At 41.2% G+C, this 17,990-nt stretch overlaps 1 protein-coding gene, 1 long non-coding RNA gene and 1 other non-coding gene across 7 annotated transcripts; 1 reads left to right on the forward strand and 2 right to left on the reverse strand.

The window, feature by feature from the left end:
• Positions 1–3,647: 3,647 nt before the first annotated feature.
• On the reverse strand, positions 3,648–3,719 carry TRNAS-GGA (transfer RNA serine (anticodon GGA)). Its single transcript has one exon. It is a non-coding gene; the product is annotated as a tRNA-Ser (tRNA).
• Positions 3,720–7,658: 3,939 nt separating this feature from the next.
• COA6 (cytochrome c oxidase assembly factor 6) lies at positions 7,659–16,253 on the forward strand. Of its 5 annotated transcripts, none has more exons than XM_019954240.2 (3): positions 7,659–7,797; positions 8,528–8,687; positions 15,903–16,253. In XM_019954240.2, exons 2-3 carry the CDS (start codon positions 8,544–8,546, stop codon positions 15,996–15,998), a joined length of 240 nt encoding a protein of 79 aa, XP_019809799.1. In that variant the 5' UTR covers positions 7,659–7,797; positions 8,528–8,543; the 3' UTR covers positions 15,999–16,253. The 5 variants fall into 5 exon arrangements, with proteins under 5 accessions (XP_019809799.1, XP_070638059.1, XP_019809798.1 ...); XM_070781958.1 differs by having other exon boundaries at positions 7,767–7,790; XM_019954239.2 differs by lacking the exon at positions 7,659–7,797 and adding an exon at positions 7,815–7,997.
• LOC139180359 (uncharacterized) lies at positions 11,015–12,947 on the reverse strand. The gene is made up of 2 exons (XR_011564633.1): positions 11,276–12,947; positions 11,015–11,177 (listed from the first exon to the last, which is right to left on the reverse strand). It is a non-coding gene; the product is annotated as an uncharacterized lncRNA (long non-coding RNA).
• Positions 16,254–17,990: the final 1,737 nt, after the last annotated feature.

Genomic DNA, 17,990 nt, shown 5'->3' on the forward strand with positions numbered 1-17,990 from the left:
AAGGCCCACTTGACTTCACATTCCAGGATGTCTGGCTCTAGGTCAGTGATCACACCATCGTGATTATCTGGGTTGTGAAGATCTTTTTGTACAGTTCTGTGTCTTCTTGCCACCTCTTCTTAATATCTTCTGCTTCTGTTAGGTCCATACCATCTCTGTCCTTTATCGAGCCCATCTTTACATGAAATATTCCCTTGGTATCTCTAATTTTCTTGAAGAGATCTCTAGTCTTTCCCATTCTGTTGTTTTCCTCTATTTCTTTGCATTGATCGCTGAAGAAGGCTTTCTTATCTCTTCTTGCTATTCTTTGGAACTCTGCATTCAGATGCTTATATCTTTCCTTTTCTCCTTTGCTTTTCGCTTCTCTTCTTTCCACAGCTATTTGTAAGGCCTCCCCAGACAGCCATTTTGCTTTTTTGCATTTCTTTTCCATGGGGATGGTCTTGATCCCTGTCTCCTGTACAATGTCACCAACCTCATTCCATAGTTCATCAGGCACTCTATCTATCAGATCTAGTCCCTTAAATCTATTTCTCACTTCCACTGTATAATCATAAGGGATTTGATTTAGGTCATACCTGAATGGTCTAGTGGTTTTCCCTACTTTCTTCGATTTAAGTCTGAATTTGGCAATAAGGAGTTCATGATCTGAGCCACAGTCAGCTCCTAGTCTTGTTTTTGTTGACTGTATAGAGCTTCTCCATCTTTGGCTGCAAAGAATATAATCAATCTGATTTCGGTGTTGACCATCTGGTGATGTCCATGTGTAGAGTCTTCTCTTGTATTGTTGGAAGAGAATGTTTGCTATGACCAGTGCATTTTCTTGGCAAAACTCTATTAGTCTTTGCCCTGCTTCATTCTGTATTCCAAGGCCAAATTTGCCTGTTACTCCAGGTGTTTCTTGACTTCCTACTCTTGCAGTCCAGTCCCCTATAATGAAATGACATCTTTTTTGGGTGTTAGTTCTAAAAGGTCTTGTAGGTCTTCATAGAACTGTTCAACTTCAGCTTCTTCAGTGTTACTGGTTCGGGCATAGACTTGGATTACTATGATATTGAATGGTTTGCCTTGGAAACAGAGATCATTCTGTCGTTTTTGAGATTGCATCCAAGTACTGCATTTCAGACTCTTTTGTTGACCATGATGGCTACTCCATTTCTCCTAAGGGATTTCTGCCCACAGTAGTAGATATAATGGTCATCTGAGTTAAATTCACCCATTCCAGTCCATTTGAGTTCAATGATTCCTAGAATGTTGACGTTCATTCTTGCCATCTCTTGTTTGACTACTTCCAATTTCCCTTGATTCATGGATCTGACACTCCAGGTTCCTATGCAATATTGCTCTTTACAGCATCAGACCTTGCTTCTATCACCAGTCACATGCACAACTGGGCATTGTTTTTGCTTTGGCTCCATCCCTTCATTCTTTCTGGAGTTATTTCTCCACTGATCTGCAGTAGCATATTGGGCACCTACTGACCTGAGGGGTTTCTCTTTCAGTATCCTCTCATTTTGCCTTTTCAAACTGTTCACGGGGTTCTCAAGTCAAGAATACTGAAGTGGTTTGCCATTGCCTTCTCCAGTGGACCACATCCTGTCAGCATTAGCAATAAAAAGCATTAGCATCCGTATTTGCAGAGTTGAGGGTCCGTGGCCTAGAAAATCTAGGAGGTCAGAAGGGGGCACTCTTGACCTCTAAGAATCAAAATGTTAAAAGCAGCCAGGTAGTGGAAGGTCACTGATGTATTTAAGCAACATCCCTAAAATAGGAGTGAAGAATAGGCTCCTTGTACCTAATTACAAAGTTGGCCGGATTGTTTTCAGCTCTTCAGTGGATCTGGAAAGACAGGAGGAGGGGAGGGGAGAAGATAAGGTAAGACGGTTTGCTTAAAGTGCCCAAACTGACTGAATCAGAAAGAGATTCTGAGGACTGGAAGTTAAAATGTAAAGAAGTTTCAGGAATACCTGCTTTTCCTTCTTCTGTATTGCTGTGATATGATTTTTTAAAAATTCATCCTTCTATGTTTTAATAGGTTTTAGGAAGTTTAAGACAAGAATCTTGGGTAATGAAAAAGCATTGTGCTATAGTTTAATTGACGGTGCTTTTTCGTTTCTTAAGTGGGCTCCCCTAATAGATGGGCTTTGCTGGTAGCTCAGCTGGTAAAGAATCTGCCTACAATGCAGGAGACCCCGTTTTGATTCCTGGGTTGGCAAGATACCCCAGAGAAGGGATAGGCTACCCACTTCAGTATTCTTCCTGGAAAATTCCACGGACAGAGAGGAGCCTGGCAGACTACAGTCCATGGGGTCGCAAAGAGTCAGACACTGAGCAACTTTCATTTTCTTTTCTTAGGGGTACATAAAACAATGGGGCAAATTATAATTAACGCATCTTAAATTTAATGGAACATAAGGTTTCTAAGTTCAAGATCAAGTGACCTCTAAAATACAGTAATACTAATAACTAATATTTCCTAGAGCACTTATCTAACACACTATACTCAGAATTTTATGTTTACTGCTTATTGTCTCTCTGTTAGATTTCACATTCCACAGAACAGGAATTTTCATCTATATTGTTCTCTGTTGTCTCCCAAGCCCCTAAAACAGTGCCCAGCACACAGTAAGTCCTCAGTCAACATTTGTTGAGTGAGTGAATGAATGAATGAAATCTTTGCATGTGCTATTCTAAGTGCTTTGTTTAGAATAGTCCATTTAACTTTCACAAGAAACCTAAGTAGATATTCTAATCATCCACATGTTCAGTTGAGGAAACCCATGTGTATATAAGTTCAGTAACCTGTCCAAGGTCCACAGCTTGACATTACTGGCAGGGGGAGTGGGTAGAACTCAAGCCTAGTCACACTCTTATCCACTGAACTTCTGACAATGCCTGTGTTTCCTTTCTTGATTTAATTCCTATTCCAGGCTCCCACTGTAGTTGGTGCATACCTTTACCATAGCCCTTAATACTCTTTATTAGAGGGAAGTATGGCTTATGTCCTCCCCAAGACTGAGCTTCGCAAGGGCCAAGATCTATCCTTATTTATCTTTGTATCCCCAAGGCCAATCACGGTGCCTGGCACTGTGCAGGTGCTTAAAACCTGTGAAGTAATCTGGCTATGTAAGTACAGAACAAGGAGCATGAAAGAAGAGTCAACAGTTTCCAACTAGAAGCCAAAGGACTTACAGAACTGATGAAAAGAACAGCTTATGAGCAGAAGCTGTTCTGGAGAAAGAATACTATGTGTTCCAATTTTAACCTTATTGGAGTGATGGAAGAACAAACAGATGGAGATGAACCTTAGAGACTTGGAAAGAGAGAACTGGCACAAAGGTTCTTTTAGGACTAAAACACAGACTTGCAAGTCTTTCTGGAAAAAAAAAAAAAAGCAAACTAGAGCTATGATCAGCTCACCATGGAAAACAGAATGCAAAGAAAAGAAAAAGAAAAAAAAGGCAACATCTTGGAGCATCATCATGTCGCGAAGTTGCTCAGTCATGTCTGACCTTTTGTGACCCCATGGACTGTAGCCTACCAGGCTCCTCTCTCCGTGGGATTCTCCAGGCAAGAGTACTGGAGTGGGTTGCCATTTCCCAGGCAAGAGTACTGGAGTGGGTTGCCATTTCCTTCTCCAGGGAATCTTCCCAACCCAGGGATTGAACCCGGGTCTCCTGCATTCCAGGCAGGTGCTTTAACCTCTGAGCCACCAGGGAAGCCCCTACCTACAGTTAAGCATACCTATAGTTCATAGGAGGAAGAAGACAAGGATTCAGCACAGAGATCTAAAAGAATTCCAAAGGATCTCTGCAGCAACACTGAAGTCAAAGAAATCTTTCTTGTTTGTGTCCCTGAGTAGGAGTCTGTGATGACTGCTTTGTAAAACAGTACAGATTATAAATAAAAGTCAGTGGGCAGCAACAGAAAAACAACACATACATTTTCAGTGCTACTGGATCTGTCTGGCCCTGCCCACCACTGGTTTGGGGAGCTACTTAGTTCAGACTGGAGAACGCCCACACGAAGCTTCTCTCGATGGTAATACGACATGCCTTCTACCTCTTCACCCTGACTTCTCTTCGCCTCCTCTCTTATCCAAACATAGGCGGGAGATTACACTTCCTTTGGGTCAAAACAGCACATGTGAAATCATTTTATGGCACCCTTATTCTTTTACTTGCCCACAGTCTTCAAGATTTTTTAAGTGAATCTGGCCTCTGCAATTCTTATCCTGCATTATTGTTTTTATTATTTACCATATCAACACCTCAAAATTTCTCTCTTCTAGTTGTTTTTGCTCTTGGCTAGACCACAGAGCTTCTTGAGAATAAGCAGGGGTGGGGGAAAGGGCATTATTGCAATTCATTGAATCTCTTTGGTAATATTCTCCTTGTCTGTGCACCAGGCATGGACTTCCCAATGTGTTGCAACTGGTAAAGAATCTGCCTGCCCATGCAGGAGACACAGGAGACCCAACTTCAATCCCCAGGTTGGGAAGATCTGGAGGAGGAAATGGCAATCTACTCCAGTATTCTTGCCTGGAAGACTCCATGGACAGAGGAGCCTGGTGGGCTGCAGTCAATGGGGTTGCAAAGGGTCAGGCACAACTGAGCACATGCACAGGCACTGTGCCCCAGGCCTACCAGCAGGAATTGCTTGGCAGCCCAAGTGGCAGTTAGCACTGTTGACTTTTGACCTAGAAGAGCACATAAGATGGTAAAGTCATTAAAAACTTAGTAATCACACTATAAATATTCTGAATTACCATTATTTTTACCTTTCTGTGACTCAAATGTACTAAAGATGACCTTTATCTGGCCAAATAACTACTCTACTTAAAAGTTATATATGACATATATTCATTCTTACTCACAGAAGAGTGTATAAGATATATTGTACAGTTCAAAGAATAAGTATAAAACAACATCCAGTTTTAGAAACAGAACATTGTCAGCGCCTCGGAAGCCCTCCTTGGTCACATCCTGTATCTCTTAGCAGTTTTATTATTTAATGTATGTATCCTTAACAGTAGAGCTGAGTTTTGCATTTTTGAATCTGATGTAAGTGGAAACGTATTTAGTCTTTTTTTTATATATTTTATTTTTTAACTTTACAATATTGTATTGGTTTTGCCATATTTGCCTCCTTTACTCAGCACTGAGATTCATCATGTTATTATAGATGGCTATAATGGTTGTCAATTTTCATTGGTGTATTATATTTCACTGTATGACCACATCACAATTTATCCATCCTATTATTGATATGTTTGGATTGTTTGTTGTTTTTAGCTATTACAAAGATGCACATATATGAGATTCTGAACAGAATTGCTGTCATAGTGAATGTGTATCTTCAACTTTACTAGATAAAGTCACAGTTTTCCAAAGTGATTGTATCAATTTACACTACCATTAATTAGTGTTCGAGAATTCTCTTTGCTTTATCCTGCTTGAAAGTTTATTACTGTCAGACTTAATTATTCTTTGGTCTGGTGGGTGCGTACTAATATGGCATTGTGATTTTCATGTTCATGTCTGTGGCTACTAATATGGATGTGCATATTTTCTATTGTCATTTATATTTCTTCATAGGTGCTGTGCCTACTTAAGCTGTTTGCCTATTTTTAGTATTAGGTCATCTGTTTCTTATTGATTCATAGGTGTCTATATATTTTGGGTACTAATTCCTCATTATATGCTTTGCAAACTTCTCCCATATTGTGGCTTTTCCACTCACTTTATGGTGGTATTTTGTAAACAAATGTCCTTAATTTTAATGTAGTTGAATGTATCGATCTTTTCCTTTATGGCTAAAAAAAAGTTATTCTCAAACCTAAAGTCTTAAAATCATTCTCCCATATAGGTCCTAATTTACCTGAAATACTTGGAGTCAGATGTGTTCTGGAATACAGACTTTTCTGGATGTTGGAAAGGTACCACAGAACATGCAGTGTACACTATATGAGAAGAAATGGGACAGTACCTATGATCAAAAATACCAATATTTCCACAGCAAAACATATCATCAGCTAAGTGATATATAAGTGATTATCAGGTCACTAAGTCACATTTTTTTTTTTTTTTCACCAAATGAGTTCCAAAGAGTTGGGTTTTCAAAGTTTGGAGATTCTGTAATTAGTACAAAAGTTATGGTAGCCTTATATAATAAAAAATGGAATTTTTCAAAGTTTGGAGGAATTAACTGGTGGAAACATGAACCTGGAATTTGTGTGTGAGTTCTTTACTACTGATTCAAATTATATACTGGTTTGGGACTATTCATATTTTCTTCTCTTGAGTGAGCTAGTTGTTTTTCTTGAGATTTGCACAATCATCTAAATTATATTTGCATTAAGTTGTTTATAAGATGTTCTCTTTTGATTTCTAAAATACAGTTTCATTACTGGTATAATTTGTTAATATCTCTCCTTTTATTGCCCAATCCCATTAAATTTTTGTCAATGTTATTAGTCTTTTCCCCCCAAAAAAATCAACTTTGGATTTTAAAAATCTACTGTATGAAGTGATGTGCTAGTGCACTAAAACAAAACAAAACACTATTGAACAGAACAAAACACTATCTTGTTTGATTTCCACAGTGTGAAGATTCCCATCAGAGGCAATTTCAAGCTAGCAGTATGATACTATTGATCATGGAATTGGTAAGATTTCTGCTTTTAGCATTAAAAGATTTCTGCTTTTAGCATTATTTCCCTCCTACTTTCCTTAACTTTGCTCTCCTTTTTCTAACTTCTGGAAAGGGGATGTTTAGCTGAAGATCTTTCAGCCTCTTTTCTAGTATACTTACTTAAGATTGTAAATTTTCCTTAAGTACTTCATTAGCTTTATTCTACAGGTGTTCCTATTGTATTTTATTGTTTGGCTCAAAGTAATTTCTCATTATTAGCATTATGATTGGCTATGGGTTATATGGGCTTATTTTTAGAATTCTTTACTGATTTCTAGCTTAACTAGAACATGTGCTTAAAAAAACACATGCCGATTGACCTTTAAAATTTGTTGCGAGTCACTTTACAGCTAGGTATGTGGTTGATGTTGGCAGTATGTTCGCTTTCCAAAAAACCTATGCTCTGACTTTGGTTGTTTTTCTGAGAGTATTCACTAGGTCAAATTCACACATCATTTTATTCAGATTTTCTATATCGTTTCTGATTTTCTTTTGCTTAATAGTCACTGGGGAAGGCTTGTTAAAAATCATCTATAGAAGAAAGCCGCAAGAGTTCAAACAAGGAAAAGGTGATGGATGATGTTAAGAGATGTAACCGGATCAAACCTGAATCTGGAAACCGGGAGTTTGGTACCCTGGATTCTCAGCTTAGTCACTTATTTGCCATGTGTCCTGGGGCGTCACCGCCTCTTTCTGGGGGCCATTTCTTTTTTTTCTTTTAATCTAAGAAGCGAGGAGTTAAGCCCTTACAGCTCTTTGAGGTTTCGTCTCTTTCTCGCCTCAGGTGCCAACTTCCACACAAAGTCGCCGTTTCCGGCAGGGCTTGCACATGAAATCTTCCGGCCGGCGCTTGGCGCAATGTGTATACAAATTTAGATTCACGAAAGGAGCACAGTTCGTTAAAATCACGAAAAACTGTAGGGTGACAGACCCTGAGATATTAATAAAGCCAAAGCCACTCTGAGGAGTGACCAGATCCCACCCACTTTTCACCTCCACGACCGCTAGGACCCGGTGCCCTAGCTGGGGCAGGCACGGAAGTCACTCCGACACATAAGAGAAGGGAACCGGAAGTCCCGTCCTCCTGGACCAGAACGGTAACCTGTAAGGGTCATTCCAAGGCCAGGGAATTCGCTAAGTGAATTGTTTCCTTGAGGTGCTGGGGTCTACGTGACTTGCCCAAGCGGGCGAGGCGACAGTGCGGCGCCAACTCGGCCCCACGCCCTTCTTCCCGGGTTGTTGGGCCGCGTGATTCTTTCCTCCCGTCGGCGCCGAAGGGAACCTTGTTCTGGGCGGGCGGAGAGGTGGGCTTGCTGGCGGGGCCGGGTGGGGCGCGCCCGAGAGGCTATGGACCCGGGAGGTAGCTGACTCTCCGCGAGCCTCGGGCTTCTCTTCTGTCAGACGAAGTAGCTCTCCTTGGCCTGCCTGGTGATTTTGCCCTCCTGCATTTTTGTACAGCACTTTGGTTCGAACAGCAACCCTTTAAAATGGGTAGTGCTACCCTCGTTTTACCAATGGGGAAATAGTCTCGAGAGAATACACGCACTGGCTTAAGCGACAGACCATGTGGGAGCCAGGAATCTAACAGCGGCTTTCTGAGGCCAAGCTGCTACCTCAGCAGCGGAGCAATTACATGGAGTAAGAGATAAGCTTCCCCTGCGAGTGCTCTTATGATAACGTTCCTGTAGAACTGATTAGTTGTGGTCGCATCATTAAAATCCGGAGGCAAAGCTTTAAAAAGAGGGGGTCGGAGGGAACGACAGTATCTTTTTCTTTGGCTTGCCTTCTCTGGTATTATAAGTCCCTTGTTAATATCACATATTTTGGTTGACAGCTTGAGTCCGCTAGGAATGGCAGCCCCAACTATGAAAGAAAGGCAGGCTTGCTGGGGAGCCCGCGATGAGTACTGGAAGTGTTTAGATGAAAATACAGAGGATGCTTCTAAGTGCAAGAAGTTAAGAAGCTCATTTGAATCAAGTTGTCCCCAACAGTGGGTAAGTTACACTTGCACATGTTGCTGTTCACTGTCAAAATACATAGAGCTTATAGTGAGTGGTGAACTATGAAATGAAGGACCCTCTGAGGTGTATCAAGTCAACAGTTTCTGTGAGCAGCAGAGAAAACCTTGTCCGGTAATACAGGCTTGTTTTATGTACATATCGCGCAGACCTTTGGCAAATGTCACCAGACTCTTTAAAGTTCCTTGAAAAACAAACTGCGGTCTGGACTCAAGACTACTGTGATAAATAACCAAAAAATTCCAACCCCCTAAATTGGTAGATTTTTGCAGGATCTTCTTCTTTTTTTTTTTTTTTTAATATTTATTTGGCTGTCCTGGGTCTTAGTTGTGGCATGTGGGATCTAGTTCCATGTTGTTGTTAGAAGGAAATGGCAGCCCACTCCAGTATTCTTGCCTGGAGAATCCCATGGACAGAGGAGCCTGGCAGGCTATAGTCCATGGGGTTGCAAAGAGTCCAACATAACTTCACTTTCACTTTCTTCTTTACAAGCCCACGGATTGTAGCCCTTCAGGCTCTTCTATCCATGGAATTTTCCTCCTCCAGGAGATCTTCCCCACTTAGGGATCAAACCTACATTTCTGCATCTCCTGCATTGCAGGAAGATTCTGTATCTCTGAGTCACAGGGAAGCCCTCTAGTTCCCTGACCAGGGATCAAACCCAGGTCCCCTGTGTTGGGAGCACAGAGTCTTAGTCACTGGATCACCAGGGAAATCCCTTTCCAGGATCTTCTGAAAGGATAGTATTTAATCTTGGGCAAGAGTTGGCAGGTTCATCTTCCTAGAGCTCCTGTCAGAAATAAAGCTTTCCCTGTTGGCTGCTCAAAATCATGTGATCATATACCTGAAACACAAAGGAGCTCAGGGAGTAGAAGAAACAAAATGATCGCATGGGGGATTCTGCCACCAGCCCCTCCAGACGCCTCGCTGACACATGCTCATGCTCTGTAGGGCCTGTCCTTCAAATGGGATGGGGTGGAAAAGGCACCTCCCATCACCAGGCTCAGTAAGTGCTTGATGCTCTTCACTAACACCCTTTGAGTTGCATGTTATTGCTGTCAGTTTCTGGATCAGACAGCAGAAGCCCAGAGCATTGCAATAACTTGCTTGCTCTGTATTGGTCAGTAAGTGGCAGAACCATAGTTCTAAGTCAGGTCCAGCTGGCTACTGTGAGGTTTGAACTTTGATTTGATTTCTTACCATCATGCTCCTCCAAACTTTACCAAGCAGTTTGAGAACAGATCATTTTAGAGATGAGATGGATTTACGACCTTCACCTTTTCACACCTCAAATGTTTAGATGAAGAAGCTGAGGCTTGAAGACCACAAGAAGGCTGTGATGGAGGGTAGGGATGATGGCATTGAAGAGATAATTGCTTTAGATGAACTCTCTGTGTGTAAAAGCAGCACAGTGTAACCTGTCCCATGGGATTACTACGACAATCAGATGTCTAACTTGCCATATAAACTGAAAAGTGATAAATCAGGAGCTTGGTGGTTGGGTAGATAATGACTTAGGCAAATATTATACATCTCTGGTTTTCCCATTAGATAGATGCACAGAGACTTAACTCCTAGTTTACAAAGTAGGTGGAAAATGGGGGAGTTTGGGCCAACATCCAATTCCTTCAAGGCCTGGATACTGTTCCTGCCTATGCAACAGGCCCTTCTTCTCACTCTCTGCTCACTGGCTCTGTGGTCACTTAGAAACAGGGATGTAGGATGAGAGTGATGAAGCCATTTGAGTTGAGTGTTGGCAGGTTCCATGTCCACCCTTCCCTACCCGACATTTTCCCAGGAGAACCTCTTCACCCTGAGACATGTCTTTTGACAGCCTAGCCAGGATTTTCCACTCCAGGTTTACATGTCAGAATCATGTGGAAATATAAAAAAAAAGACAGCTATGTCTCAGACCTCATCTCAGATCTGCAAACTTCTGGAAGCTTCTTTTAAAAGGGCTCTGGCTCAACCGGTGATTCTGGTGGATAACCACAGCTGGAATCACTGTCTTAGCCCCTTTGAAAAGTTGCACTTCAGTCTTTTTTTTTTTTTTCCTCTTTCTCCCCACCAAAAGACACTGCTTTTTCTCCATCCTAATGGCTAATGGACCTTCCCATCTCCCTGATTTCAGGACAACTTCTGTTCTCAGCATCATAAAGGGTTTTTACCATCAGCCAGTGCTTCTTTATTGATGTCTCCTCCACTCATACATAGGCCGAGTGCCATGGCATGCAGGCCCACCCTCTGTCCAGGTTCCCGCATTCTAGTCACAGCTAACATTTATTAGTACAGGCTCTAGGCACTTCGGGTGCATCATCTATATAATTTATTCCTCACAGTAGCTCTGTTACCCCATTTTACTTCTGAGGGCCCAGGTCATGTGTAAGTGCAGAGCCTGCATTCAAGCTGAGTAGTCTTGAGTCCAGACCTCATGCTCTTCTCTGATCCACATCCTTCTTTTTGTCCCTGTCATGCAAGAAAAGAACCCGTGGATTAGACTGTGCAAATCTCATGTTCTGGAAACTTAGTCATAATGCAAGTTTATTTAAATACAAAAGCATTACCTTCTTGGTGGGCTTCCCTTGTGGCTCAGCTGGTAAAGAATCCACCTGCAATGCTGGAGACCTGGGTTCGATCCCTGGGTTGGGAAGATCCCCTGGAGAAGAGAAAGGTTACTCACTCCAGTATTCTGGTCTGAAGAATTCCATGGACTGTATAGTCCATGGGGTCGCAAAGAGTCGCAGACAACTAAGCGACTTTCACTTCACCTCCTTGGTGGCGTTCTTCCTTCATAATTCACTCCCCTAGTTTTCCTTGTCTCCAGCAGCCATAGCTTTTTGGCAGGCTTTCTTGTGTCTGTTAAATCATACCCTGTAGAGTTCCCTTCTATGCTGCTTAACTTTCCCAAGCCAGTCTTACCTGCAGCCATGGCTTGAAGTACCACTTAGGTGTTGAGGCCCAAATCTACATCCTCTCTAACTCCAGAGCTCTCTATTTGGATGTTCTCAAGGACCAACCTTGACCTCTGCATATACACGAATGAATTCTTCCTCATCTTGTATCCAACAGGCCCCTCCTCACCTGCTCCCCATCTCAGGCAAAGATACTAACATCAATACAGTCCCAGAAATGAGTGTCAGGCTCCACAGTGGGAATTGTTGAAGGACTGGTCTCAGGAGTGAAGCAGGGTAACACAACACCCCTGCAATAGGGTCGGATCCAGTGTGCTTAAGGAATAGCAAGGAGAGAATAGAAGTTAGGATATTCAGCACTGAGAAGCCGGGGACAGTGGCTTTTCCTCTGAGTGACAGGGGAAGCCACTGAGAAGCTTTGGGTTCAGGGTAAGGAGACAAGTGAGGGTATGAGGGGGATGATGGTCAATGAAAAGGTAGTGTGATCAATGGATTGTTGGCATCAGGGTCTTAGAAAGTGAAGAGTGGGCGTTCAGAGAACAGAAATGTTCAGAATTGGGGTTATGGCATGGCTATGTTTGTTGGTAAGGACGAGGGCTAGGCTTTGATCCTGGCAGTGAGGTAGGTTGGAGGAAAAGATCATTGAAGAAAGAGGTCAAGGAGCTGAGAGGCCAGGGTGTTGAAAGGATCAACCACATGGATACTGAAACCATCTGAGTTATGACATGAGTGTTGTTAGAGAAAATGACAACAACCTGAAAAGTTATAGATACCTCCAAGAAAAAAGGGGTGTGGGCAAAGTAGTCAAAGTAACTTCTGCTGCATTTGACAGGGACACACACCCCTGGAAAACCTTTGTCTTCTGCAGACTCAGTCCATAACTGAGCTGTTTTCTAGCCTGTGCCCTCAGGTTTTTGCTCCCTTTTCACCTTTTCTTTCTACTCAAGACTTGTTGAAGTCTTACCCAATTGCCATAGAATAAAAATGAAAGATATTTCCAGAGATGTGTATGAGAAGGTAGAGAGGGTGACAGGGAGGGAGGTGATGGGGTGTCCTCTGAGTGCATTTTATGCAAGATGTTGTGTTTGCATTTGCTTTAATTTTCATTCAGTCTTGTGAGGTGCCATTGTATCTCTTTTATATAATAGGAACTAAGGCTCAGAGAGGTGAAATAATTTGTTCAAGATCAGCTAACCAGTAAAGTGGTGGGGAGAGGATTAGAACAGAGGTCTCTCCAATTCCAGAATTTATATTCTTTCACTTAGCTGAAGTCACAGATGAATAGTAAAGATAAAAGTAGAACCAAATAGAGATTTACAGTGAATGCTTCTATCGTAAAACACTAAAAAAACAAATTTGTTACATAATATGTAGGCCATAAAACTAATATGTCATCACAAAACCAAATTACTTTTCCCTCCCTCCTTGCTTTGAGCTTCCCTGGTGGCTCAGTGGTAAAGAATTTGCCTGCCAAGCAGGAGACGTGGGTTCGATCCCTAGCCTGGGACAATCCCCTGGAGAAGGAAATGGCAAACCACTCCAGTATTCTTACCTGAGAAATCCCATGGACAGAGGAGTCTGGTGGGCTACAGTCCGTGGGGTTACAAAGAGTCAGACACAACTTAGCGACTGAGCAAGCATGCTCACCCCCTTGCTTAGCCCTTCCATCAGTTTGCCTTGTATTATGGTCCCACTTAAAGTCTCCTATTGGTTCTTTAACCGAGGAAGTAGCAGGGATCAGGTCTGTCATTCTAGCATCATCCAACGCAGGCTTCCATGAATAGAGCAACTGGACAGCGATATCTGTCAATTTGGATGGCATCACCAACTCAGTGCACATGAGTTTGAGCAAACTCCGGGAGATAGAGAAGGACAGGGAAACCTGGTGTGCTACAGTCCATGGGGTTGCAAAGAGTTGGACATGACCTAGTGACTGAACAACAACGTCAACTTTGGATATTATCTTTTCCCTGTCAAGCTTTGAAATGTCTCAGAAATGCCAGTATTTTGGCATTCATGCTACTATACTGCATCTCATTTAATGGCTTAGAGGACACTGGCATTGTATGTACAGTGCTTTTCAAGGAATGCCTGTTGATTTGTTAGCCTTTTTGGACATTAGCCTCGTAAATGTGCCTTCCACTGTTAACTGAATCAGGTGGTAAAGACTAGAGAGAAAAGATTTTCAAGCAGAGTATGACATATGAAAGGCATGGAAGCAAGATGCATGAGAATCAGCACACTGGGGAAATGGGGTAGCTCTGGGTGGCTAGCATTTCAGGGGTTGGTGGTACGCCCAGAGGATAGCCAGGTGGGCAGAGATTTAGTCTTGAATGACCTCGTTTGTCTTACAAACAAGGAGTTTGGATGTTGCCCTTGAAGGCAATGAGGATACCTTGAAAGATCTTTAAACAAGCAGTGACATGATCAAATTGAGATTTCCAAAAGATACTTGGCAGTGGCGTGACAGGTGGATTGAAGGTGGAGAAACCAGTTATAGAGCTGTTACAGCAATCCAAGTGAGAAATGATGCCGGCCTGTATTGTAGCGATCAAGACGGGGAAAGAGATCGGAGCATTTGGGTGGATAGTGATGCAGTCACTGAAATAGGGGACAGAGGAGGAAAAACATGTCTGTAGAGAAGTAAGTTCTGGACAAGTTGGGAGTGAAATCTAAGTAGGACCATTAAGTGGAATTATCCCTTAATTCCATTTGAAAATGTAACAGGAGAAATGCAAAGATCTATTGATCTGCCACAGAAATGTTAAGGACATTGTCTACTTCTTCATCTGATATCCTTTACATATGACATCCGTCCCAGCTCAGTCAGCCTAAGGCCACCAGAGGTATGTAGTCTGACAGTGAGATTTATTAGCATGCTGTGACCAGGGAGCCCATGCATTGGAGTTGCTGTGGGCCACTCACCAAGTGGAAAGGAGTTATCAGAGGGCTTGGGGAAGGATAGGGTTTAGGTGAAATTGAAGTGAAGTGATGCTTTGATGGGCTCTGTGTATAAGCAGGCCGTCAACTCCGGACTGAGAAGTGGACCCAGGGTCCTGTTTCCTACAAAGATAAATGCTGAATGTCATATGCTCACAAGTCCCTTACTTGCAGTCCTGCACCTGAGCTGGCGATCAGGACTACTTCTTTGTGTCAAAGTGCCAGCCAGATCTCTCAGGTAAAAGTGGGGGTGTTTTATTTTTACCAAAGTAACTTCAAAGAACAAATTTCTGATAGTTTGATTTTGGAAAACAGTTTTTTGGTGAATAAGAAAGCAGGCGTCACTCAAAGGGGTTTCTTAGGACAGTCTTTGCCTGTAGTACATCCTCTGGAGGAATGTTAACATCTTTTATCCCAGCTCGAGACAGGGCAGGGCAGATTTTTACATTCTCAGTCTAAGCTCATTTTTACTTACTTGGGCTCCACTGAAATATTCAACAATTAAATCCTAAGAAAAGTTTTTCTATTCTGATAGTGAAAATGTGTGTCGTATCCTGCCTTTGCCTTGTCTGCAGAACAGCTCAGATAAAGACTATGAAGATTTTGTGTCTGGCCTTGGTTTTCTACTTCTTTGATTTTACTGTTTCAGGATATGGGGCTTTACGATACTCCAGACTACCTGTGGCAAGAGGAGGATGTAAACAGAAATAATAAAATGAAATCTTTAAGTTATTAAAGCTTTACCATCAGTTTCCTTATTCATAGTTCATACATATAATTTTTAATTATGTGTGTCTCCTTAAATGTATGTTTCTGGATAAGATAAACTTAATAAAAATATCATGACTGATTAGGTATTCCCTGGTGGGCCAGTGGTTAAGACTTTGTGCTTCCACTGCAGGGGGTTTGAGTTCAATTCCTGGTTGGGGAACTAAGATCCCATATGCCATGTAGTGCGGCCAAAAATAAATAGAAATACCATGGCTGGTGAATTATAAAGCTTATTGAACTCATAGTTGATAGGAAAAACTTGTACAGTGCCTTAAATCATGAAGTCTTATGACCTGAGCGTTCTGTGCACCCTCGTGGCACATTTTACATGTCTAAGCACAGATACGCTTCTTGAGAAAGGTGCACAGCACACTCAAATTCTCAGCAGGGTTCATAACCCAAGAAGGGTTAGAATTCACTGGTCTACACTCCCTTTATAGAGACTCTAGAATATAAATTACTTAGGCTACTTACATAATTTATATTGAATAATTAATTACATTTAAGTCTGTTCCTTGTGTTTAATCTGTATAGCTTACCCTTATTTCAAACCCTTTTTTCTCAACAGATAAAATATTTTGATAAAAGAAGAGACTACTTAAAATTCAAAGAAAAATTTGAAGCAGGAGATTTCCAGCCTTCGAAAATGACTGCAAAGTCCTAGGCTGTTCTGAACACTTCAGAAAGGTTGAAATTACTTTTTCTGGACATTCAAAAATGCTTTGACTCTGGGACAATAGTAGTTTGAATGATGGCAGACACCAAAGCCTGTTTCATATATCTGGTTCTTAATTTAAATGATCAAGTAACAAGATTGCATTATTCAAAGTATGAAGAATTGAAGTAAAATGATATGAAATATGCTTAATTTAGTAAATATATATTTTAAGAAAAAATTAAACATAATTATAAAAACGTGTACCTTTGTGCTGTTGGAGGGTGGGGAGTAGCCAAATACCATTTTAGAGATATATACTGAAAAAAGTAGATAGATTTCCATTGTCCTGGGAGTTAGCATTTTAATACAGCCACCAAAAAATGAGGAATTGAAGGTTCAACTTCAGATATACAGGTAATATAATCAAGACCATCTACAAAAGAGCCTTACAGCTAATATAGTTAACGATAAGACAATGAATGGCTTCCCAGGTGACTCAGGGGTAAAGAATCCTGCTGCCAGTGCAGAGATGCGGATTTGATCCCTGAGTTGGGAAGATCCCCTGAGGGAAACGGCTACCCACTCCAGTATTGTTGCCTGGGAAATCTCATGGACAGAGGAGCCCGGTGGGCTGCAGTCCATGGGGTTGCAGAGTTAGACATGACTTGGTTACTAAACAACAAGACAATGAATGCTTTTTCCCTAAAATCAGCAACAAGGTAAAAATGTCCCCACTTGTCCTATTCAACACTGTATTGGATTCCCAGCTACTTCAGTTAAGACAAAAAAAAGCATACAAATGGGAAAGAAAGAAGAAATAAAACTGGCTCTATTCATGGACAATATGATTATCTCTATAGAATATACCAAAGAACCTACAAAAAAAGCACCTAGAATTAGTGAGTGAATCTTAGAAAGGTGGCAGGAAACAAGGTCAATATACAAAAGAAAATCGTATTTGTGTATACCACCATGAAAAACTGGAATCTAAAACTTAAAATACACCATTTACAATAGCACTAAAAAAACAAAGGAATACTTAGATATAATCTAACAGTATGTGTAGGACCTACATCCTCAGAACTAAAAAACATTGAAATCAGAGAACAACTTAATTGGAGAGGTACTGTGTTCATGAATTAGAAGATTCAGTGTTGTTAAGGAACTGTTAAATTCTCCCCAGTTTATTCTATGGGTTCAAATTAACCCCAGTAAAAATCTCAGGATTTTTGGTATATACTGACAAGCTGATTCTAAAATTTGTATGGAAAGGCAAAATAATTCTGAAAAGAACAAAATTGGAAGGTTCACATTAAATGATTTTAATGCTGTAAAGCTCCAGTAATTAAGGACAATATGGTATTGGCAGGATAGACACATGGTTACAGAACAGAAGAGAGTCCAGAAGTACAGCCACACAGACGCAGTCAACGGAGCTTGGACAAGGGGGAAAGGGGGTGTCCACGCACAGTAAAATGAACGCCGGAACAAACTGCACTTTGTTAAATAGATACAAAAAAACCTCAAAATAGAGCACAGACTTAAATGTCAAATATAAAACTAACAGAAGAAAGTATAGAGAAAGTCTACATGATTTTGGGTTTGGAAGTGAATTTTTAGATGATGACCTCAAAAGCACAATCCATAAGAGGAAATAAAGCTAAGTTGGACTTTATCAATATTAAAAATTTCTGCTCTGTGAAAGACACTATTAAGAGAATGAAAAGATAAATTACAAACTGGGAGAGAATATTTGCAAGTCATAAATATAGAGAATTTGTATCTAGAATATTGAACGCTTATTTTAAAAAATCACCCAAGTTTAAAAAATGGGCAAATTGTGTGTTTTCAGGAATCTATTCAGTGTTATAAATAATACTATGAAGACACTCCCTATTATTTGTAGAGTAATGCAAACTAAAGCCATAACAGTTTATCACTACATACCTATTAGAACGGCTTAAAAACATTGATGGTACCAAGTGCCGACGAAGACGC

This window comes from Bos indicus, chromosome 28 (genome assembly GCF_029378745.1).
Source record: "Bos indicus isolate NIAB-ARS_2022 breed Sahiwal x Tharparkar chromosome 28, NIAB-ARS_B.indTharparkar_mat_pri_1.0, whole genome shotgun sequence".
Lineage (NCBI taxonomy): Eukaryota > Metazoa > Chordata > Mammalia > Artiodactyla > Bovidae > Bos > Bos indicus.

Bases quoted from the DNA above. Each gene is read 5' to 3' on its own strand.
- COA6 (XM_019954238.2), top strand. The intron at 8,688-15,902 runs GTAAGTTACACT...TTTTCTCAACAG, and splicing joins CAAGTTGTCCCCAACAGTGG to ATAAAATATTTTGATAAAAG.